Raw genomic sequence first — 18169 nt, 5'->3', positions numbered from 1 at the left:
CTCACCCTCCAACACTGCACACAGTCAGAGGAATTCGACTCGCTTTTCTCCGACAGAGTGGCTCTTAACAGAAAAAAAAAAAAAATTAACCTTCGAGACTTAATTTAAGACATCAGCACCACATTTGAATGCCAGCATTGCTAAAGTAAAGGTACACTGTGTTTGTTTTAATAGAAAGCCTCTCTATATAACTTCTACTAACCAACAAAACTGACTTATTCTGTCATATCATGAGATTAAAATAAGATGAATCCAGTATAATAAGATTAAATGTGTAGTTTTTTCGTTTGTTTGGTTTTTTACTAATCAGCAGAGCCCGTCTGTTTCCCTTTTTCTTCTCTTTACCTTTTGTCCTGAGTCAAGGCCACTCCAGCGGGAAGCAGAGTGACATTTCTGGGGCATTATGAAAAAATGTCCTTAAAGAACCACCAAGTGAAAAAGAGTTGTGTAACATATCTCTGACCTTTCGCAGTTGTGACCACACACACAGCGCTGTGTACCTCTGTTCACTTACATCACAGCTATGTTGTACCGAGCGACTGCGTATACAAAAGAAGCCAATAAAGCCACAGCGTGAAGATACTACTGCACAAGATGCGCAGCATTTCTTCGGTTTGTGCACGATCACTCACAACAAGTAATTACTACAGCAATGTGCAACGCTCATTCTCAAATGTGGTCCCCATGCCAACAAAACCCAACCCACAGATACTGCACCCTGCAATTAATTGTTCCAATTTTTTTTTTTCATTTCAGTCACTGCCAGGGAACCATGCTATCACTGCCACTCGTTTTCTCAAGGGAGGCTTGTGTGTGATGATAGAAGGCAAAGCTCTCAGGGTACAAATCAATTTTAGCCTCCATCCTTTTCATTCAGAGGCCAAAGTATATTCTTGGGGCACTTACCAAAGTCTGACATGTTTGATTCTTTTTCTTCACCTCTGCATCAAGCGCTTCACACTCCTTCCTTCTGGTGCTGATCTCAGTCTCCTGGGGAGATGGGGAAAAAAAGCAGAGGACAGCTGCTTTGGTTTGTCAGGAACAGAAGCTTCCTGAGAGGACTCAGTGAAACTAAACAGGAAGAGACTGAGCTGAGGCTTTTCAGCATTTAGGTGTGCGAGTGCATGTGTCGGGGGTTTGTGTGTATATGAATTGTACATGGGTGAGATTTGCAGAGATTATCTGCTAGAGATTACAAATGTTTCAATGTCAGGGAAACGGGCTGAAATGCTTCGAAATGAGAGGTTCAAAAAATGTGGATAGAGGGAGTGTGGCCCCTAATGAATACTATCGTGAAAAAGATCAAACCAAAATCTGCTTAAAACTTCTGCAAATAAAAGCGGGGTTAGACCTTCCTACACCTATGAGAAGCTGCACACAGAGGTGCTTTAAACTAAATGTCAGCACAGTCTCAGTGGTGATGCTTGGGTCGCCATTTGCATTTGATTTTACGTGTCATATTCAACACACATAAGTTAACGATCTGCGACGGGAGTTTGTTCGCCTCATCGCTAAATATGGAATGAAGATTTTGAAAACGTGGTGAAATGTTTAATGTAAAGGCTTGAAGTGGTTTTATCTAATGGTGGAGTGAAATACCAAGAAAACAACTCCTAACAGCTCCTATCAGCTTAAAAAGAAAGCGACTAAATTCCCCATCCATCCACAAGGCTTATTCAGGCCTGAAACATAAAGGTGAAGAGTCTGAGGTATTTTAACCCTAGTGGGGGTTGTCCCTCAAACATGTGGTCATTGACCCACTGTTAACTATGTGCTTGGGTCATTACTACCAGAGGTTTTGGGTGAAACCACTGTGAGACTTTGCCCCACCCTATGATGTGAAGTACTGAGGTCACCTGATGCGAGGGACAACCCCTTCTAGGGTTTAAATACCTGGGACTCTCCACCGTTTGATTTTAGAGCTACAAAGAAGAAGCCCCTTGGATAAGAGGTGAAATGCCTTAAACTTAAAGAAGTCCAGCCGCTTTCTTTTTAAGCTCCTAAGACTATCCTGACCTGGATCAACAAGACAGCAAGCAAGCTCTTTATTCCAGCTCTTTTCTGAACTAAGCTGGTTCTGTCATACTTCATGTCTGCCTATAGAACAAAATGAGCAGCTGTGAGTTAGATGTGGAAGCAACCCTTGGAAAAACCCAGAAGGTCGTCAAACCAGGTGTTTATTGATATGCACTTAAGTGTCAAAAGCCATCATTAATGGTACAGCAATGAAACCTGTCTTTGAGACAGGCAGGAGCTAAAGCAGACTGTGAATCTATAAGCCATTATATTTTTCCTATTTTTTAAATATTGGTAATTGTTGAGTCTATTGACCAGCTTTCCAGCAGAAGCTTCTGCGTACCATAGCAGAATCAGAACAGGTGTAACTAATAACTATAATGAGTGCTGTGTTGTGCTTCAGGGTCTCAGCGGACCCCTAAACACACCACAGCATGCACAGCACAGCCCGTCTGCAGAGCGGCGTTGCTGACCTTCCTTCGCAGGATAAACACAGGTGTAATTGGTAACATTACTTACGGCCATGTTCCGTTTAGACGGCCCTGCTATTGTGAGTTCTGGTTTAACTAAGACAAAACAGACGTGACAATATGTAGGAAATCCAGATTAACCTTTAGGGAAAGGGCAACTTTCTGTTCATGCTATATCCTTTTTTTCCCCAATATGAATTTTCTGACATACTCACGTTTACTAAAGAAATAAGGAGACTTTATTTGATCCGTTACTACAGCTTAAGGGTTTTCTTGGAAAAAGGCACTGATGTGACCTAGCACTAAGACTTGCACTGAAATTAAGCCCCAATTATTGCAATTAAATACTGTATACCTGTATGGTAGACTGCATCCCCTGTTTGATCGGGGAAATAAAAGGTTGAACATGTTTTCAACTAATGCCTAATATTTTCTCCAAATGATCCGAGTGCTTGTTGTGTTTCCATTAGGCTGAGAGCCGAACAGTGCATTAGCTGGAATTACAATGAAAAGAAATTCAACTTTCTTCACAATGTGCAATTTGAGCCAAAACATGACTAAAGTCTGGCGCAGTCAATTACTCAGACTAACAGTGTTGTTCAGAGAACTCGTCTCCGCTCGCTTCTCAGTAGGGGCGCACAGAGAGAAACGGGATATCCTTATCAAGGCTGCCGGTGTGTTTAGTCTCATTTGTGTGCCTTCACTTCAACACCATGGCGACCTTAGCCGGGAAGCTTGGATGCCTTCTATAGTCACGAGAGTACCCACAGTATTTTTTACTGGATATCAGTGTAATGCATGGCTACTCTTACGGTCCAAAATACACGCCAGCTTTACGTCATCACCCAGATCCTCTGTTTACCAGATCACTGAGCTTTGAAGGAGGAACATCGCTGCTGTGGATGGATGCGTGCGACCACACCGAGGTCGTCATCGTTAACTAAAATAAGCTAAACACCAAAATAAGATGTGGCAAAACATTTTAGTTAGCTAAAAAATAAAATAGTTAACTAAAAAATAAAATAAAAATTATACCTGTGAGAAAGAAAGAGAGAAAATAAAACAGCATCTGTTGTTTAAGTGAAAATTTTACCTTGAATAATGAGGCACTGGTGAGTGTGTTTGAGTCAACAGTTTTCAAAAAGTTCTGTGTTTTTATTGTAGTACCTGTGCTTATTTTCCTAAATCTTGCCTCTCACATATCCTCGCCATAGATTAATAACCAGAAAGACTAAAGGTAACACATAAACTAATGAAAACTAAATTAAACCTAAACTGAATTAAAAACAAAAGGTCAGAATGAAATAAAATAAAAACTAATCAGAACATACAAAATTATCATAGCTCTATATCACACACTCACGCACACACACGGGCAGCATCACACGCTTCTGAGCGAGACTAAAATGTGAGAATGCACGAATGTTTGCTTCATCATAGCAAAGCTCACAGGCTGCTTTGAGCTTGAATATATCCATTGAAGGCATTTTTGTTACTGCTGCCCTCCTGACCTGCTGTCGTTCTGACTGTATTTAATAAGACAGTGAGCAACAGGGTCAGAGAACAAGATGAGGAGGAGGATGAACAAGCTCTGACCCTTTTGTAACCCATAACCTTGTGGCATTTCACCCCAGGAAAGCATCAGATTACTGGTTAAATCTTCGACCACTTATCCGTGATGGTGGGTCCAATAGCTGAAGTCAACATGCAAGTGTGCACCCAGGATTTCAAATGATTTAGCAGTTGTGTGAATGGAAAGAAATGGAAGATGAACCCCATTTCAAGCATAGAGTTCATGATTAAGTCCTAAATAAGGAGAAGATAGGAGCTAAAATAAAAGTATGGCTGTGGATATGAGTCTTATCAGTTTGTTTTTAAGTTTAACTAATGATTCATGGCTGAGAATAAAAGAGGCAACAGTATGATTAGGTTTTGCCAACTCTTCACTAACAGCTAAATTTTACTCAATCAAATGTGATGTGTATTGATTCCAAATAGGGGGAAATACTGCTGATCTTTAAAATAACAAGAACAGAAAGTAGTTTCATTCACTTGTTCAGGTGGGATTGATTATCTGCTGCAGGTGTTTTTCCGGGACTTTAAGGCCCTAAAACTCCAGAGTTCTTCTACGCATTTCTTTTATACTCTAGAAATGATTCCCTGTGAGTGAATCACACACGATTTTTACAGACAGCTCGCCATCTCCCATGTGGGCTGGTATCTAATGTGTACACTTTGCAGAACCAGACGGCTACGGCGTTGCACAAACTCGCCAGATGAATATTTCACTCGCACGCACACAAACACACAGCTCGCAGGCTCGCTAAAGCCCATTTGTTTGGAGCACATTTGCCAGTGTTCAATTAAAAATCCCTCTGATAAAAGATTCAAATGGCTGCCACTGTGAGTAATGAGCTCCTGTATAAGTGAAGAGGCGTTTACTGCACAGCAGATGAAGATAGATGAGAAAGACCATTCCCTTAGGTTGTGTCTAGCATTTGTGCCTCAGTGGCACTAATGCAAATGCATGCACAAAAGAGGTGCATTCACTACTCTACGTGTGTCGGATATACTACAATTCAAATTTTAAGGTTTTTGCATACAAAATCAGGTAACTACAACCTCAGATGAATTATAAAACATGCAAAACAAAAATTAAGCCATAGTGCAGAAGCAGTGAGCAAAAAACTAAGTACACCATTACTGCTTCCATAGGAATTAAGAGGATAAGTAGCAGCCAGGTGCTGATAATCAAATACAGTTGAGTAACTGATGATCAGCAAGTGTGAGCACCTCTATAAAAACAGAAGTTTTGGCAGCTTGCTGGTCTGGAGCATTCAGGTGTGTGTAAACATAATGCCAAAGAGGAAAGAGGCCCAACAGTGTGGGAAGGATTATAAGGGAAAATAGTTTAAATGCCATCAGGCTACAGGAAGCAAGATTATTCACTGGTGTAAAACATTTAAGTCAGTTGCTGGTCTTCCCAGGAGCGGACGTCCCCGCAAATTCACCCCAAGGTCAGATCGAGCAATCCCCAGAGAAACCGCAACAACCCAAGAGCTATATCTCTGACTCTACAGGCCTCAGTTAGCATGTTAAATGCCAAAGTTCACGACAGTACAATTAGATAAAGACTGACGATGTGTGGCTTGTTTGGAAAGGTGACGAGTTTACAACACAGAAGAAGTCCAAACATGGACGAAGTAATTTCCCCCAAAAATTAGGGCTGTCAGCGTTAACGTGGTCATCCCGATTAACGCAACTCATCTGGAGCAGAGAATGAACAAACTTTGGACAAACCGCGCGAAATGTTTGTCCAAAGTTTCATGTCTTTCCAGAGACATTTCAGGAATTTTGACTCAGTCTGCGCTCCAGATGGGTTAATTGTTAATCACGTTAGTCGTGATGACGGCGCGTTAACCCTGACAGCACTAAAAAAATATAAAGTTGCCAATTTGGGATTTATACAATACAATACACAACTTTATTTACATAAATATTATAAATATTATATTATAGGACCATAACAAAGTACCACGTATGCTAACAGGTCAGTGTCACTAATACACAGGAATAGCATAAAATGCATATCAAGTAAAACATGTTAAAAGCACAAAGCCATAAAAGATATGTATAAAAGGTAAAACAGAGTAAGTCTAGGGATCAGATACAGGCATTAACGAGCAGGAAAGGCAAGGTTAAATAAATAGGTTTTTAACCGTGATTTAAATGATTGGATAGAATCAGACACGCGGATAGCAATAGGAAGGTTATTCCATAAATCAGGTGCAGCCAAGGCAAACGCACGGTCACCTCTAGACTTCAGCGGAGATCTTGGCTGCACCAGGAGTAACTGAGTAGACGATCTTAGTGCTCTAGCGGGATTGTACGGTCTAAGGTAGCTTGGGGCTGTGTTGTTGATCATTTTAAAAGTAAGCAGCAGTATTTTAAATTGGATGCGGTATTTAATGGGTAGCCAGTGCAGGTCAGCTAGAACAGGGGTAATAGAGGCAAACCTCCCAGTTCCGGTCAGAAGGCCACATTTTGAACAGTTTGCAGTCTATGAAGAAGGGCAGAATAAAGACCGAAATAAAGGGAGCTGCAGTAGTCCAGCCTAGAGTTCACAAAGGCTTGAACAAGCTTTTCCAGGTCCTTATGCGGAACATAATGCCTAGCCTTAGAAATGAGACGCGCTTGGTAGAAACTAGATCTAACTACAGCGGACACTTGTTTATCAAATTTAAAAGAGCTATCCAGCAACATGCCCAAATTGCTAACAGTGTCAGAGAGGGAGCTGGCAAGGGAACCAAAGGCATCATGAAGTTGTCTGCGAGGAATATTACTATCAAATACCACGATTTCATTTTTCTTATCATTTAAGTTAAGAGAGTTTCCTAAGAGCCATTCTTTGACCTCACACATGCACTCTTGAAAGCAGTGCAGAGACAGAGCAGGATCATCAGCTAGTTCAAAGTAGATCTGTATATCGTCAGCATAACAGTGAAAAGCGATATTGTATTTCTCAAAGATTGCACCTAGAGGGCGCATATACAGTTTGGCTTTAAGCCAGATGAAAAGAGGTAAGCCTGAGGATGTAACCAAAGCGGTGTGCCGCTTGTGTACACATATAGTGCGGGCAAAGTACTCAAACACGACTAACTTGCACAAGCATGTACGTGTCCACCAGTGAGTATGCTAGGCTATCACCAGCTTATGCAGCTCCATCAACAAGCATTTGGGTGCACTCAGAGGAGGGTGCATTTGCTTGCAGATGAAAGAGGGTGCTGTTAAAACAGCGCTATTTTGTGTTTTGTTTTTTTCTGTTGACTGCTTCTATAAGCTCCATCATTATTAGCAAACTTACTCATGGGCCAATAAATAAATAAATCGCCCTTGTAAAAATGATTGATAGTCAATATATTCGTCCATTCGGCCAATCCTAATATGTGCTGATATGCTGTGTGTTTAAAAATTACACAGCATATCATCTAAAGTTTGGTTTAAACTGGGTCATGCAACACAACAATGATCACAAGCACAGCAGCAAATCTACAACAGAATGGCTGAAAAAGAAAAGGATGAAAGTGTATAAAGTGAACTTAAGTATGACTGATAAAGCAAATCAATAGAAAATTAATCAGCCACAACTGTCCAGATTCTCAGATGTGATCATCTTTTATTTCAGACTCTCCTCAGCCACTGAGTTTGACAAAGTCACACCCTTTCACTGTAGGTATGTGCAGCTTGTGTGCATTTTTTGTTAACTTCAACCAATTTAAAGGGAAAAACAAAAACAAATCAGCGGCACAGTAACCAGGACTGAAGTTAATCATTACACGCATATCTTGATTATATTAAATTACATTAGATTTACTTCTATGACACACTGCATGGCTTTTAAACATGTTGTACTGGATGGTTTGTGTTCTCCAGAGAAAGAACAATATTGATCTTCTGTTTTTTCGTCTACTCTCACCAACTTTAAGGTTAATCCATACAATTTTCAAGTATATATTATGGATTATCACAGAAATTTGTACAGTATTCAATGTTCCCAGCCAGCGAAGCCTAAAGTCTTCTGCGATCACAAGGTCTCAATAACATAAAATGGACTGTGATGAAATGTGAAAAAGACCTTCACGTTCCCTTCCTTCATTTAAATTAGGTCTACTGACTGTGAATCCATCAAGGCAGCGCCTGTTTCTATTATATCAGATTATAACAACATTATAACAATAGTAACAAAACTGCTATATTAATGCTAATTAGCAAATAGGACAGTAAACATTAGAAATGTTTCATTGTTGATATTAGAAATGTATATGAAGAGCACCTTCACATGCTCTCATTAGCATTTAGTACAGTCTCTACTGCCAGCCCTGAATACAGCAGTCTGTGCTCAGCACCATGAAGAGTTCCCCCCGGGCCGACACAACCGCAGCATGTGGCTTATATACTATAACTATTTCATTTCTTTTGCTGCTGACTCCACTCCACTGCACTGCACAGCAACATCTCCACAAAATAAGGCTCACATGCTACCGTATTATTCCTGAAATGACTAATTAACACAGGAGGCTTCCCCCATCCTGTTCTCTGTGTTTCGTCTTCTGATCTTCGGAGCTGGGAAAGCTCTGCGTATAATCTCCAGTGAGCAGAGGTAACCTCATTACTTTCTCTTTTTCCCTCTCTCATTTTCCCTTTCATGCCTTGCCTTGTGTTGACTAACGATATGTAAAAGGGGTGAAAATCGACTTAAACTTATCCCTAACCGTGAGGTTTGCAGTGTACCCTTTGATTATGAAATGTCCTTGTTTGAGTACGCCCCGAAACACTTACTGTCGGAGGAGTCTGTGTGTACGTAAATGTGCTCCTGGAACAGAAACCTTAGAGCACAAGCTCCACTTGCAGCATCTCAGTAGTGCACCTGGCAAATTGCATGCTAGAAGGGTTATCCTTGAAATCTGAGCACAGTGTGCTGATTTAGTCAAATTTTAATAAGTAAATACAAGTCCCATGTGCCCCCAGGTCATGTATCTACCAAACATTTTAGTGCACTCGTGTGAGGTGAGAAAAAGTGGAAAGATTTGGTTCCATCTAAGAAAATTCCCAGGGATATCCCTCTGCCTGTGCAGCAACACATCTGCTTTGTATGTCCACATTGTGTCCACAGTCCACAGTCGGACACGCCGACATCAAAAAACAACTTCCCGGTTTTAATCCAAGTCCACTGGTGCTCCCCAAGCTTGTTTTTAGGAAGAGGCACGAGTGACAGAGGATGGCACAGTACATGCAGCTGACAGCTGGGCATCCAACATCCACAATGAGATAATCTTCCGCATGTAGTGATCACTTTAAACAAAGCGGAAATCACAGCAAAGCCATTATCTTTAACTTACGAGGTGGGGCACAGGCATTAAATCTCAGTCACCGTAGGTTCTTGTTATGACACATTTATTGTTTTTGTTTTTTCCCCAGACAAACCGAGCTGCAAACCAAAAGTCAGGCCATCAAGGAAGCAGGAGGAATGTCGAGGTCTTTAACAGAGGATTCCCCTCTGTTACCCGATACGCAAACACAACTTTTACTTAGCATCATTTAGTACACGACGATACTGCACTTACTCCTGGCCCAGAACACGGTAATCTAGTCCAGCACAGCGAGGACTTGTGATTTTAAATCATTTGAAATGACAGAGTAAGTTACATAACCCCTGCAGCTTAAGTCTGTGTGTGCAGGCACAGATGCTTGCATTCCACTAATACTGTACTCATCTGGCACCTGCAAGTGTGTATCGCTGTGTATGTTTGTTTGTGTGCAGTAAAATGCAGACTGAATGCTGAATCACAGATTTACAGGAAAAACAAGAGTAGCTCCCGGAGGTCAACAAGAACATGCCAACATGCGCACACACTTGCAAAACACACACGTGGACGTGCACACATGCTCACAGGGCAAAAGAAATTGGACCCAGACCAGGGAGGTAGAGTGAAAAGTGAGATGAAAGGGAATCAGAATTCCTGCCTCACAGCGGTGAGTCTCTGCCATCAGGTCAAGTTTTAGTTTGCGTATACGTCCGTCCAGACTTGACCTTTGGCCTTCTGGATATCATCATTTAATGCTTTATTGCTATTAGTCTGTGAAAGAAATGCTGCTGTTATTACCATATGAAAGTTAGTGAATGTCACATTAACAAAAAAAAAAAAAAAAAGACTTACAGATGGACACGACTGTAAAGATTTAAGCGAAACACGGACATAAAATAGCAATACTCTAAATAACCACATGAATTTAGGTGGCAATGTGCAGAGTACAGGCAGTGAGGCCTACATATAAATGTGAATGTGAGGGGAATATGGGCAAAATGAAAAATAGAATTGAGGCACCTCAGCTAGGCTACTGCTATCAGGCATATTAAACACCTATGCAGTAGTGTCGGGAGCAGCGCGCTGGTCTAAATTCCACTTTCTTTCCTTCCCAATCCCTTTTTTTTTCTAACTCACCACCATGAAACACGAGCCTTGGGGTGCCGGAGAATCAGAAATGAAGCTGCCGCTTTCACCGGGGTCTGACCTCGCTGAGCCACCAATCGCTACCTTACCTGCCTGCTGATATCTAACACGCAAACACCAACAAGCAAAAAACGGGGAAGGCGAAGAGTGGAAGGTGAAATAACGCAAGCAAGGCAGGAGAATGAATCATAATGAATGAAAAAAGCAAGAAGATGAATTGAGAGTGCAGATGAGAGGCGAGCGAGAGGAACAAAAAGGATAAACTAGGATCTGTTAAGGTGAGGTAACTGGCACACGAGGCTAATTTGACAAAAAACAGGCTCTGTGTGTATAAGAGGCTCCGAGAGAAGACTGCAAAATCTGATAATCCCACAGCATGAACAAAAACATGTCAGATGAGACTTCTGTCTTAATGGAAACTAAACAATGACTCATGCATACACAACACACTCCTACGTAGATAATGGAGGGTCCTATCAGTTGCTCGGATATCTATTCATTTCCCATGTGACCATGCTGGATTTAATAATCCATTCTTTTTTAAAAAAAGACTACTGCATTACGGGAAAATAAACAGGTTTTATTTTTTAATGTTTTGGCAGCTGAGGCAGTCTCGATGACTTAAAGGCCACAGAGAACATCTGATGATCTGATGAGCACTGCTGCAACCAAACAAACGCTAGATGCCCATTGCTGTTGCCCACTCAGACACGGAGGCTTACTCATACCCAGCTGGATTTGCTGGACAATTTCTGCAGACTGTCATTCAGTTCACATGGTAACCTTCATCACTCATGGCACAGCATTAAACTCCATATAACAAAAGACATTTATCATAAATTGCATGGAGAAATTACACAGAGAAGACTGCGCTGACACATCATACAGTGTGATTTGTGAGCAGGAGGTATTTTCTTTAGATGGACTTGGGGACCCTGCACTACAAAGACAGAGCTGTGTGTTGTTATTCTATTCTCTTTTATTAGATTCCAGTAGACTTTGCAGAGATCCATGGGAATCAATGCAAATGCTTACAGCCGGCTTAGTCACATAGATACACAGAGGCTAAATGCTCAAAAACAAGGACTCAACAAACAATGCTTGTATAGCTAGTTCTGGTTATTGAAAAGACTTACAAACATTTTCAGGTCAATATGTTGCTGCTAGAGGATGGAACAATTGTTTTAAAGTCATTCTGCAATTCCATAACTGTACCAACACATTGCTCAAGATGAAGATGCATAAATAAGCAAATGAATAACAGCGTCATGGCCGTCTCACTCAAATTAGAGTGGCCAGTAACCGTGCAGGTAGATTAGCTGCTGTGATGATGGACTGTTGGCTGAGAGGTCCAGACAAGCATTAAAGCCTCGGGAGGCAGTGTCAACATCGAAAACTGAGCAGGGGAACAAACACAGGCTACAAATAAACCATGAATCAAGGCACACTAATACGTGCAACTGTGCACACGGGAACTCCAGGTATTATCGAGGCGCAGCTAACACATTATCCACAGCAGAGGGCTCTCTTCATTCATTTTAGCCATTATTATCTAAAAAAAAAAAAAAAAAAAAAAAAAAAAAACGAAAAGGAAAAGGTCATTGGCAGCTTGAAAAAACAAACAACAAAAAATACCTATGTTTAAATAAAGCAGCAAACAAATTTCAGCAGCTATAAAGTGGATCTAGCTACAACAAAAGTACAAAAAGGCAAACAAGAGCAACACCACCAAACATACCAAAAAACCTTATCTCTGTGTAAAATAAAAAGAGGTAAAAAGAGGCTACTGCCCTTTCCTTCATGCTGTCATGACTATGTCAGAATCACTCACTCCCTTTCTAAGGGGAGCTGTGCTCTTACATCTGCGCCCCTCTCAGTCAGAAGCCGACAGAACGAGAATCTCGCAAAACCTGCCATGATCAAATTAATTCACATCGAACCAAGCTGCCTGTTTGTCTGCACACTTGGGCCCCGACCAGATAAGCTGATTATAACACAAAATATTACATGCTGTCCTATTTGTTCTGATCCACTGTTATCCTAGTGTCCCTGGTAATACAAAATCACTGACCTATGAAATGTCAAGGTACACTTAGATGGATAATTACAAGGTATGTGATCCTTCAGATCTAAAACCTGCGCACAAATAGGAGCGTTTAACATCAGTGGTGACAATTATGTCTAATAATTTTATGTGCTGAAATGACCGAGGAGTCACAGGGCCACAGGGCCTCCCTCTTCCACCCACTGGATTACGACATGTCCTCTGCGTTATCAGACTGCAGTAACACTGTGTGGATGCTGTTGTGATACTGTGAATCACAGCATTAGGGCAGCAGACTTTGAACAACACCCCGCGCTGACCAGCACGGGCTCGGATGGCGCATCCCCTTTTGTTTGGCTCAGTTTAAAGGTCACTTCAGCAGAATGTAGTGATAAACTCTTAAATGATGCTTCTACACTGGTTTCCGCTAATTTAACTGTCTCCCTGCCCTGCAAAATTAGAGCTCACATAGTTATGGGCAAAAGGGCTGTCACCAGCTGAGGTGCCTTTGATCCTGTGCCAGAGACACAGACATATGCTGTTCCATCCTGCAGGGAGGAGCTGTACTGGATGCAGGGTACAGCTCTTCATTGCCTTTCCATTCATTAACCACATTTCAACAGCTGGCGACCAATTAGTTAGCTCTCCAAACTCCAAAAGCAATATAATGAGTACAACTTCACTTTTGTATCCTTTGTTAAGGGGAAACAAACTTGTGTTTGTGTTGGCAAAATAAAGTTTATACAGTACGCATGCATGCCTTCTAGTCATGAGAAGGCATGCATCCTCTGATACTTGTTTCCATTTGTCAGAGCGCTTTTTCTAACAGCAACAGGCTTTGACATATCTCATTCAGCTTACCATCAAAGTTCATCAGTAGCTTGTGAACCCACAGAGGTGTTCATTAATGTGTCTTTAATGCTAAAAAAAAAAAGAACAACATAGATTGAGAGGGATAAGGTCATCCAGGTCTGATGTAGAAAACCATCTCCTTTTGAATGCACGTATCAAAAAGAACTGACTTTCTGCTGAAGTGATTACTGTGAGCTGTCTGACTTGGCTTTTGGCCTCAGCAAAACCGTGCTGACTCTCTGATGTGAGCAGTTTTTGCATTAGGTTGTGGCTGAGATCCTGTGTGCAGTAATAGGAGACAGGTGGTGCCCAGGAGGAGATAAAGAGTGAGGTTCTCACCCCACAGGATTCTGGCACAATCGCAGCAAAAACAGACGCTCTTGTTTCCCCATTTGGGGGACAGTTTCTAACCATCACGCGCCAGAATACAGGGCACCCAATTACTCGTCAAACCTGAGCAGCAAACACGGGGACCTGCTGCCTACGGCGTTCAAGTGCCAAACACAGTGGTCACATGCAGAAACTGGATAATGCATGCACTGGGCAGATACTATACTCAGTTCAGTTGCTAGTCGCTTTGCTTTTGTGGACTAATTATGTAAGTTAAGTTTTAAGAAAGTGAGCAGGTGATAAGTTAAAGAAAAAGACCAAAGAGATCAAGTAGATTAGTAAAAGTACTGTGTGTGTGTGTGTGTGTGTGTGTGTGTGTGTGTGTGTGTGTGTGTGTGTGTGTGTGTGTGTGTGTGTGTGTAAAAGCAACGTTAGCAGTGCTGTGAAGCTGTATCAAATTGTATCAAATATCAAACTTTATTATCTGCGTGCGTTAGCACTCCTAACTGCTGCTTAGCACCAAGCAAGTACAAGGCTGGAAATGTCACTGAGAATGTGATTAGTGTTGTTGCTCTAAGAACTAACATTTACATATATACATCATGCTCCTTTGATCTTTTGTTCTTTGTAATAAATGAATAAATCAAAACAGCAATAGTTAGCCAGCAATCTGAGTCATTTTTGAGAATACAAAAATTATCATGTCAGTGGTGTCTTTTAATTAAGCAGCTCATTAAAAAACAAACAAACAACCTCACGCTTGTATCCAGAGCACGAAGCAGACAAAATGTTACCCGCAGTAAGAAGATCGATAAATCAAGCTTTGTTCGCAGAGTGCAAGGAAAAATACTTCATCACAAATAAAGAATGTGATAAATAAAAAAATGCAAGACTCAAGAAAAGTACCCTCTAAAGCGGGTTATCCAGCAGTGGCCTCTGAGGACATGCAGGGTTTTCTAAACCATTTCAGCTCAAGAACTGAGGTTAAAGGTTTTGAGCGACTTATGATACATCAGCTTTTCACAGTGGATTATGGAAAAACAATCTAAACTACTGATAGACCTCAAAAGTTTGCAAAAACTACCTGAAGAGCACAGTCACAGTGCTCAAAGTCACTTGACCTCAATCCCTGTGAACATTAATCAGCATTTCTTTCTATATATGTATGTTTTGGCCTTTTTATTCTTGTTGATAGGAGAGTGTAGAGAAGACAGGAAAACTGGGAGAAAGACATGCAGTAAACCCCCTCAGGGCAGATTTGAACCCAGCCACTCTGCATTAGTCTTATGGCATAGAAGTGACCAGCTCTACTAAGTAAGCTATACTGGCACCCCCTCTGAACATTCATGACATCACCAACAAATGAAAACAAACCATGATGTGTCAAATAGATATACAAGTAATTTGTCAGTGTGGAGGGAAATTTGTTTTGCGTCATAGTAGCGTGACATTTTACCTACACTGCAGCCCTTTGATGATTACAATGGTTGTTCCTATTGCAATGGTGATCAAGCTAAGCTTTCATCAGAAATGCAGATGGAAGAGATTCTAAACTAATGCATAAAGGCTGGAAAAATAGCCTTCATCATTATATTGCTCTGCATTTTTTCCTTGGTATCGAAGTCAAAATCCATCTATCTGTATTTAATCTTCAGTTATTCATAATCTCTGGCTCTCTTCTACAGCTTATCTTTTGTCCTGTCTCTCTTCCTGATGGTAGACGGTTAATTCTGCAGCAGGTTTCTTCCTGTTAAAAGGAAGTTTTTCCCTTCCCACTGTCTCCAATTGCTTTCTCAAAGGGTTTGATTATTGGGGTTTTCTTTATATTTGACCTTAAAATACAAAGCGCCTTGAGGTGACTGTTATTGTGATTTGGCACTATAAATAACGTTAAATAGAGAATTCATTTACATACAGTACCAGTGTGATACACTTGAAAAATATATACATTTCTTTATCTTTAACTTTCTTGGTGCTTTTATTACAGGTACATCCCCACCTCCACCATCACCTCCCACCTTCCTGTTTTCAGCTCCATCTTTAACTTCACTCTTGTCCTCACATGTCCAAAACAACTCACCTCTCCTACTGTGTCCTATCTCGTCCATCCTCGTCACTTCTGATGCAGCTGTCAGTGTGTTTAAATCAGCTGCCTGCAGCTTCACTTCCTATATAGGAGAGCTTGTCTCACTACCATTCTGTAAAACCTTTGCTTTCACTGTTGCATATCACTCCCGGCATCCTTTTTCACCCTGCCTGCCCTCCCATCTACACCTCTCCAACACACCCTTCTGTCATATTCACTACTAATTACAACAGAGTATGGGTTTAGAGAACGTGCATAAATAAAATCAGCATAAGAAGGAATATTATTTTCATCATCATTTATAAAATGTAACACAAATTCAATATATTTCTTCCTCTTTACATATTACACAGTGATTTTTCTATCTTAGATAAGTTATGTGTGTTATTCCAGGCTGTTAAATTAACCTTAAATGGTAAACTATGTTTAATTTAATTATATGCGCACATTTTTGAAAATGCAAGCATTCTGAGGTGACGTGTGTCCCTAATTTGTTTTCATTTTTACATTTTATAACGAGAAAAATCTTCTGGGTTTTTTTTTTTTAATGAACCAACAGAAACATGGGCGTATGTTAAAAAGAAGTAAACAACTTAATTCCTCCTACACTTGCAGACGCTGTGGTCACACAGTCATAGTAGCTTGGAACAAATGAGAAGGCGTCCCTGCTCAGGCTCAATTTAGGAAAAAAAAAGAAGAGAATAACTAAAGCGGGGAGTTCTGTAAATCCACCATTTATGGGGACTACACATCCCAAACTAATTTTGTTGTTTGCTGTTGATGTCCTAGACAATAACAACAACAAAAAAAAACCCAACGTCATCACAGTTGATGTTTCTGTCAAACTGAATAGTAGTGTAGAGTGATGTAAAGCCTGCTGTGCACAACCAACAGCTTAACAGAAAACAAGCCTCTTGTGTGAGTCCAGCATTAGCATATAAACAAGAGCCTGGAGTAGATGGTTGCTGCTGCTGCTGCTGCTGCACGAGGCTCAATTGTCAATATGTTCGCTGGGCCTCATCCAGGGATCAGAGGGGGGCTGTCAGGACTTTGATTCCTTCACACAGGGGACAGAATAAACAGCAGAAAAACAACACTCCAACCTGTCAATCACGAGACTCTCCATTTCTATCACAATAAACTCCAATTTGAGTATTCAGCTAAACAAAAAAGGCTCCAATGTAGCTATTTGTATTGGGAAAGTTATCTACGCCACTTAAGGTGGTCCAAAATAGACAAGTGGGTAAAGGCGCTAATCTAGTACCATTCTCCCTGAGAGGAGCTTCCCTCTACTCCTTCACTCCATTGCAATGAAGTTTTAGTAGGAGTGAGGTTAATTCTGTTATCTATTACACAAACAGTTTAATAATGCTGCCAACATTAGTAAAGATACATAACATTAACCTGCCATAGAGCTGAAAGTATGCCTTAAAAAGAAGCAGTTTTAACACATCTTTGTCTACATTTACTGCCTTAGAGTCAGCTAAAAGTCAAGGTTTTCACACGTTTGTACGATTGCTATGAATAGCTTGGAGCACACAGTAACAGTTAATACAGTGTGTGGTGTTTGATGGTTGCTTCCATCAAAGTGCAGTCCAGAACAATCAGTGAGTACACAAAATTACCCATACTGTATCCTTTGTATAACACAGGATATCTCTCCTCTGAGAACACTTGAGCAAATGTTAAACTGCTTTCAGCAGTTACCATGGCATTTGTGCTGCCAGGGCATTTTTTTGTTGTTTGAAACTGGAGTGAAGCAGCTTTGCAAAAGCTACTCACACATACAAGTTTATTCAGAACTTAGCTGTGTATCTTACTACTCTACAAACTTTCTGTGGAGTCTGAAATGGCACAGAAACGTCTCCATCTGATCTTAAATTGAAGCAAGAGGAGGAGTATGAAAAGTGTGTGTGTGAGACTGCGTGTGTGTATGAGGAGATATGAAAGAGAGTCTGATAGGGTCAACAGTTCTCTGATATCTCTGTTCATTTAATTAATACTTTGAACTACTTCAAATATATTTCCAAGGCTCATTTACCACCTTAGTCTTAGCTAAATGTTGATATTTGAGGTTCAGAAGTCAAATCAGACACACTCAGTCACTAATGCATTTTTAATTTGAGAAACACAACTTCTGTTCAAATCCCATGTTCTTACGATGTGCTCTAATTTTCAGGCAATTAAACAGAAACTTTAGTTGGTATTTACTTACTGTTCTTATAACTTGAAGGGAAACTGAAACTGTTTGCAAATTAAGCTTACAATCTTTGCATTTGTGCTGAGGAGTAGAGATACTCATGTCTGTTTGTTAAATACAAAGTTATAACCAGCAGCTTTATATCTGTTTTTTTCACAA

At 40.7% G+C, this 18169-nt stretch overlaps 1 protein-coding gene across 25 annotated transcripts in view; it reads right to left on the bottom strand.

Moving 5' to 3' along the window:
- rimbp2b (RIMS binding protein 2b) overlaps positions 1-18169 on the bottom strand; it is a 99447-nt gene that overhangs the window by 41088 nt on the left and 40190 nt on the right. For 24 of the 25 annotated variants that reach the window (XR_010095255.2, XM_065471826.1, XM_063489129.2 and 21 more), the window contains one exon: positions 907-990. The exons of the other annotated variant lie outside the window; for it this stretch is intronic. Coding sequence is in view for 22 of the 24 variants with exons in the window: in XM_065471826.1 (XP_065327898.1) it covers positions 907-990 (84 nt within the window). In the remaining 2 variants the exon portion in view is untranslated. The remainder of the gene's footprint in view (positions 1-906; positions 991-18169) is intronic. 25 annotated transcript variants of the gene reach the window in all.

Source organism: Pelmatolapia mariae, linkage group LG12 (assembly GCF_036321145.2).
Source record: "Pelmatolapia mariae isolate MD_Pm_ZW linkage group LG12, Pm_UMD_F_2, whole genome shotgun sequence".
NCBI classification, from domain to species: domain Eukaryota; kingdom Metazoa; phylum Chordata; class Actinopteri; order Cichliformes; family Cichlidae; genus Pelmatolapia; species Pelmatolapia mariae.
The sequence above is the reverse complement of the archived record's forward strand: the minus strand, read 5'-3'. Positions and strand labels throughout refer to the sequence as shown.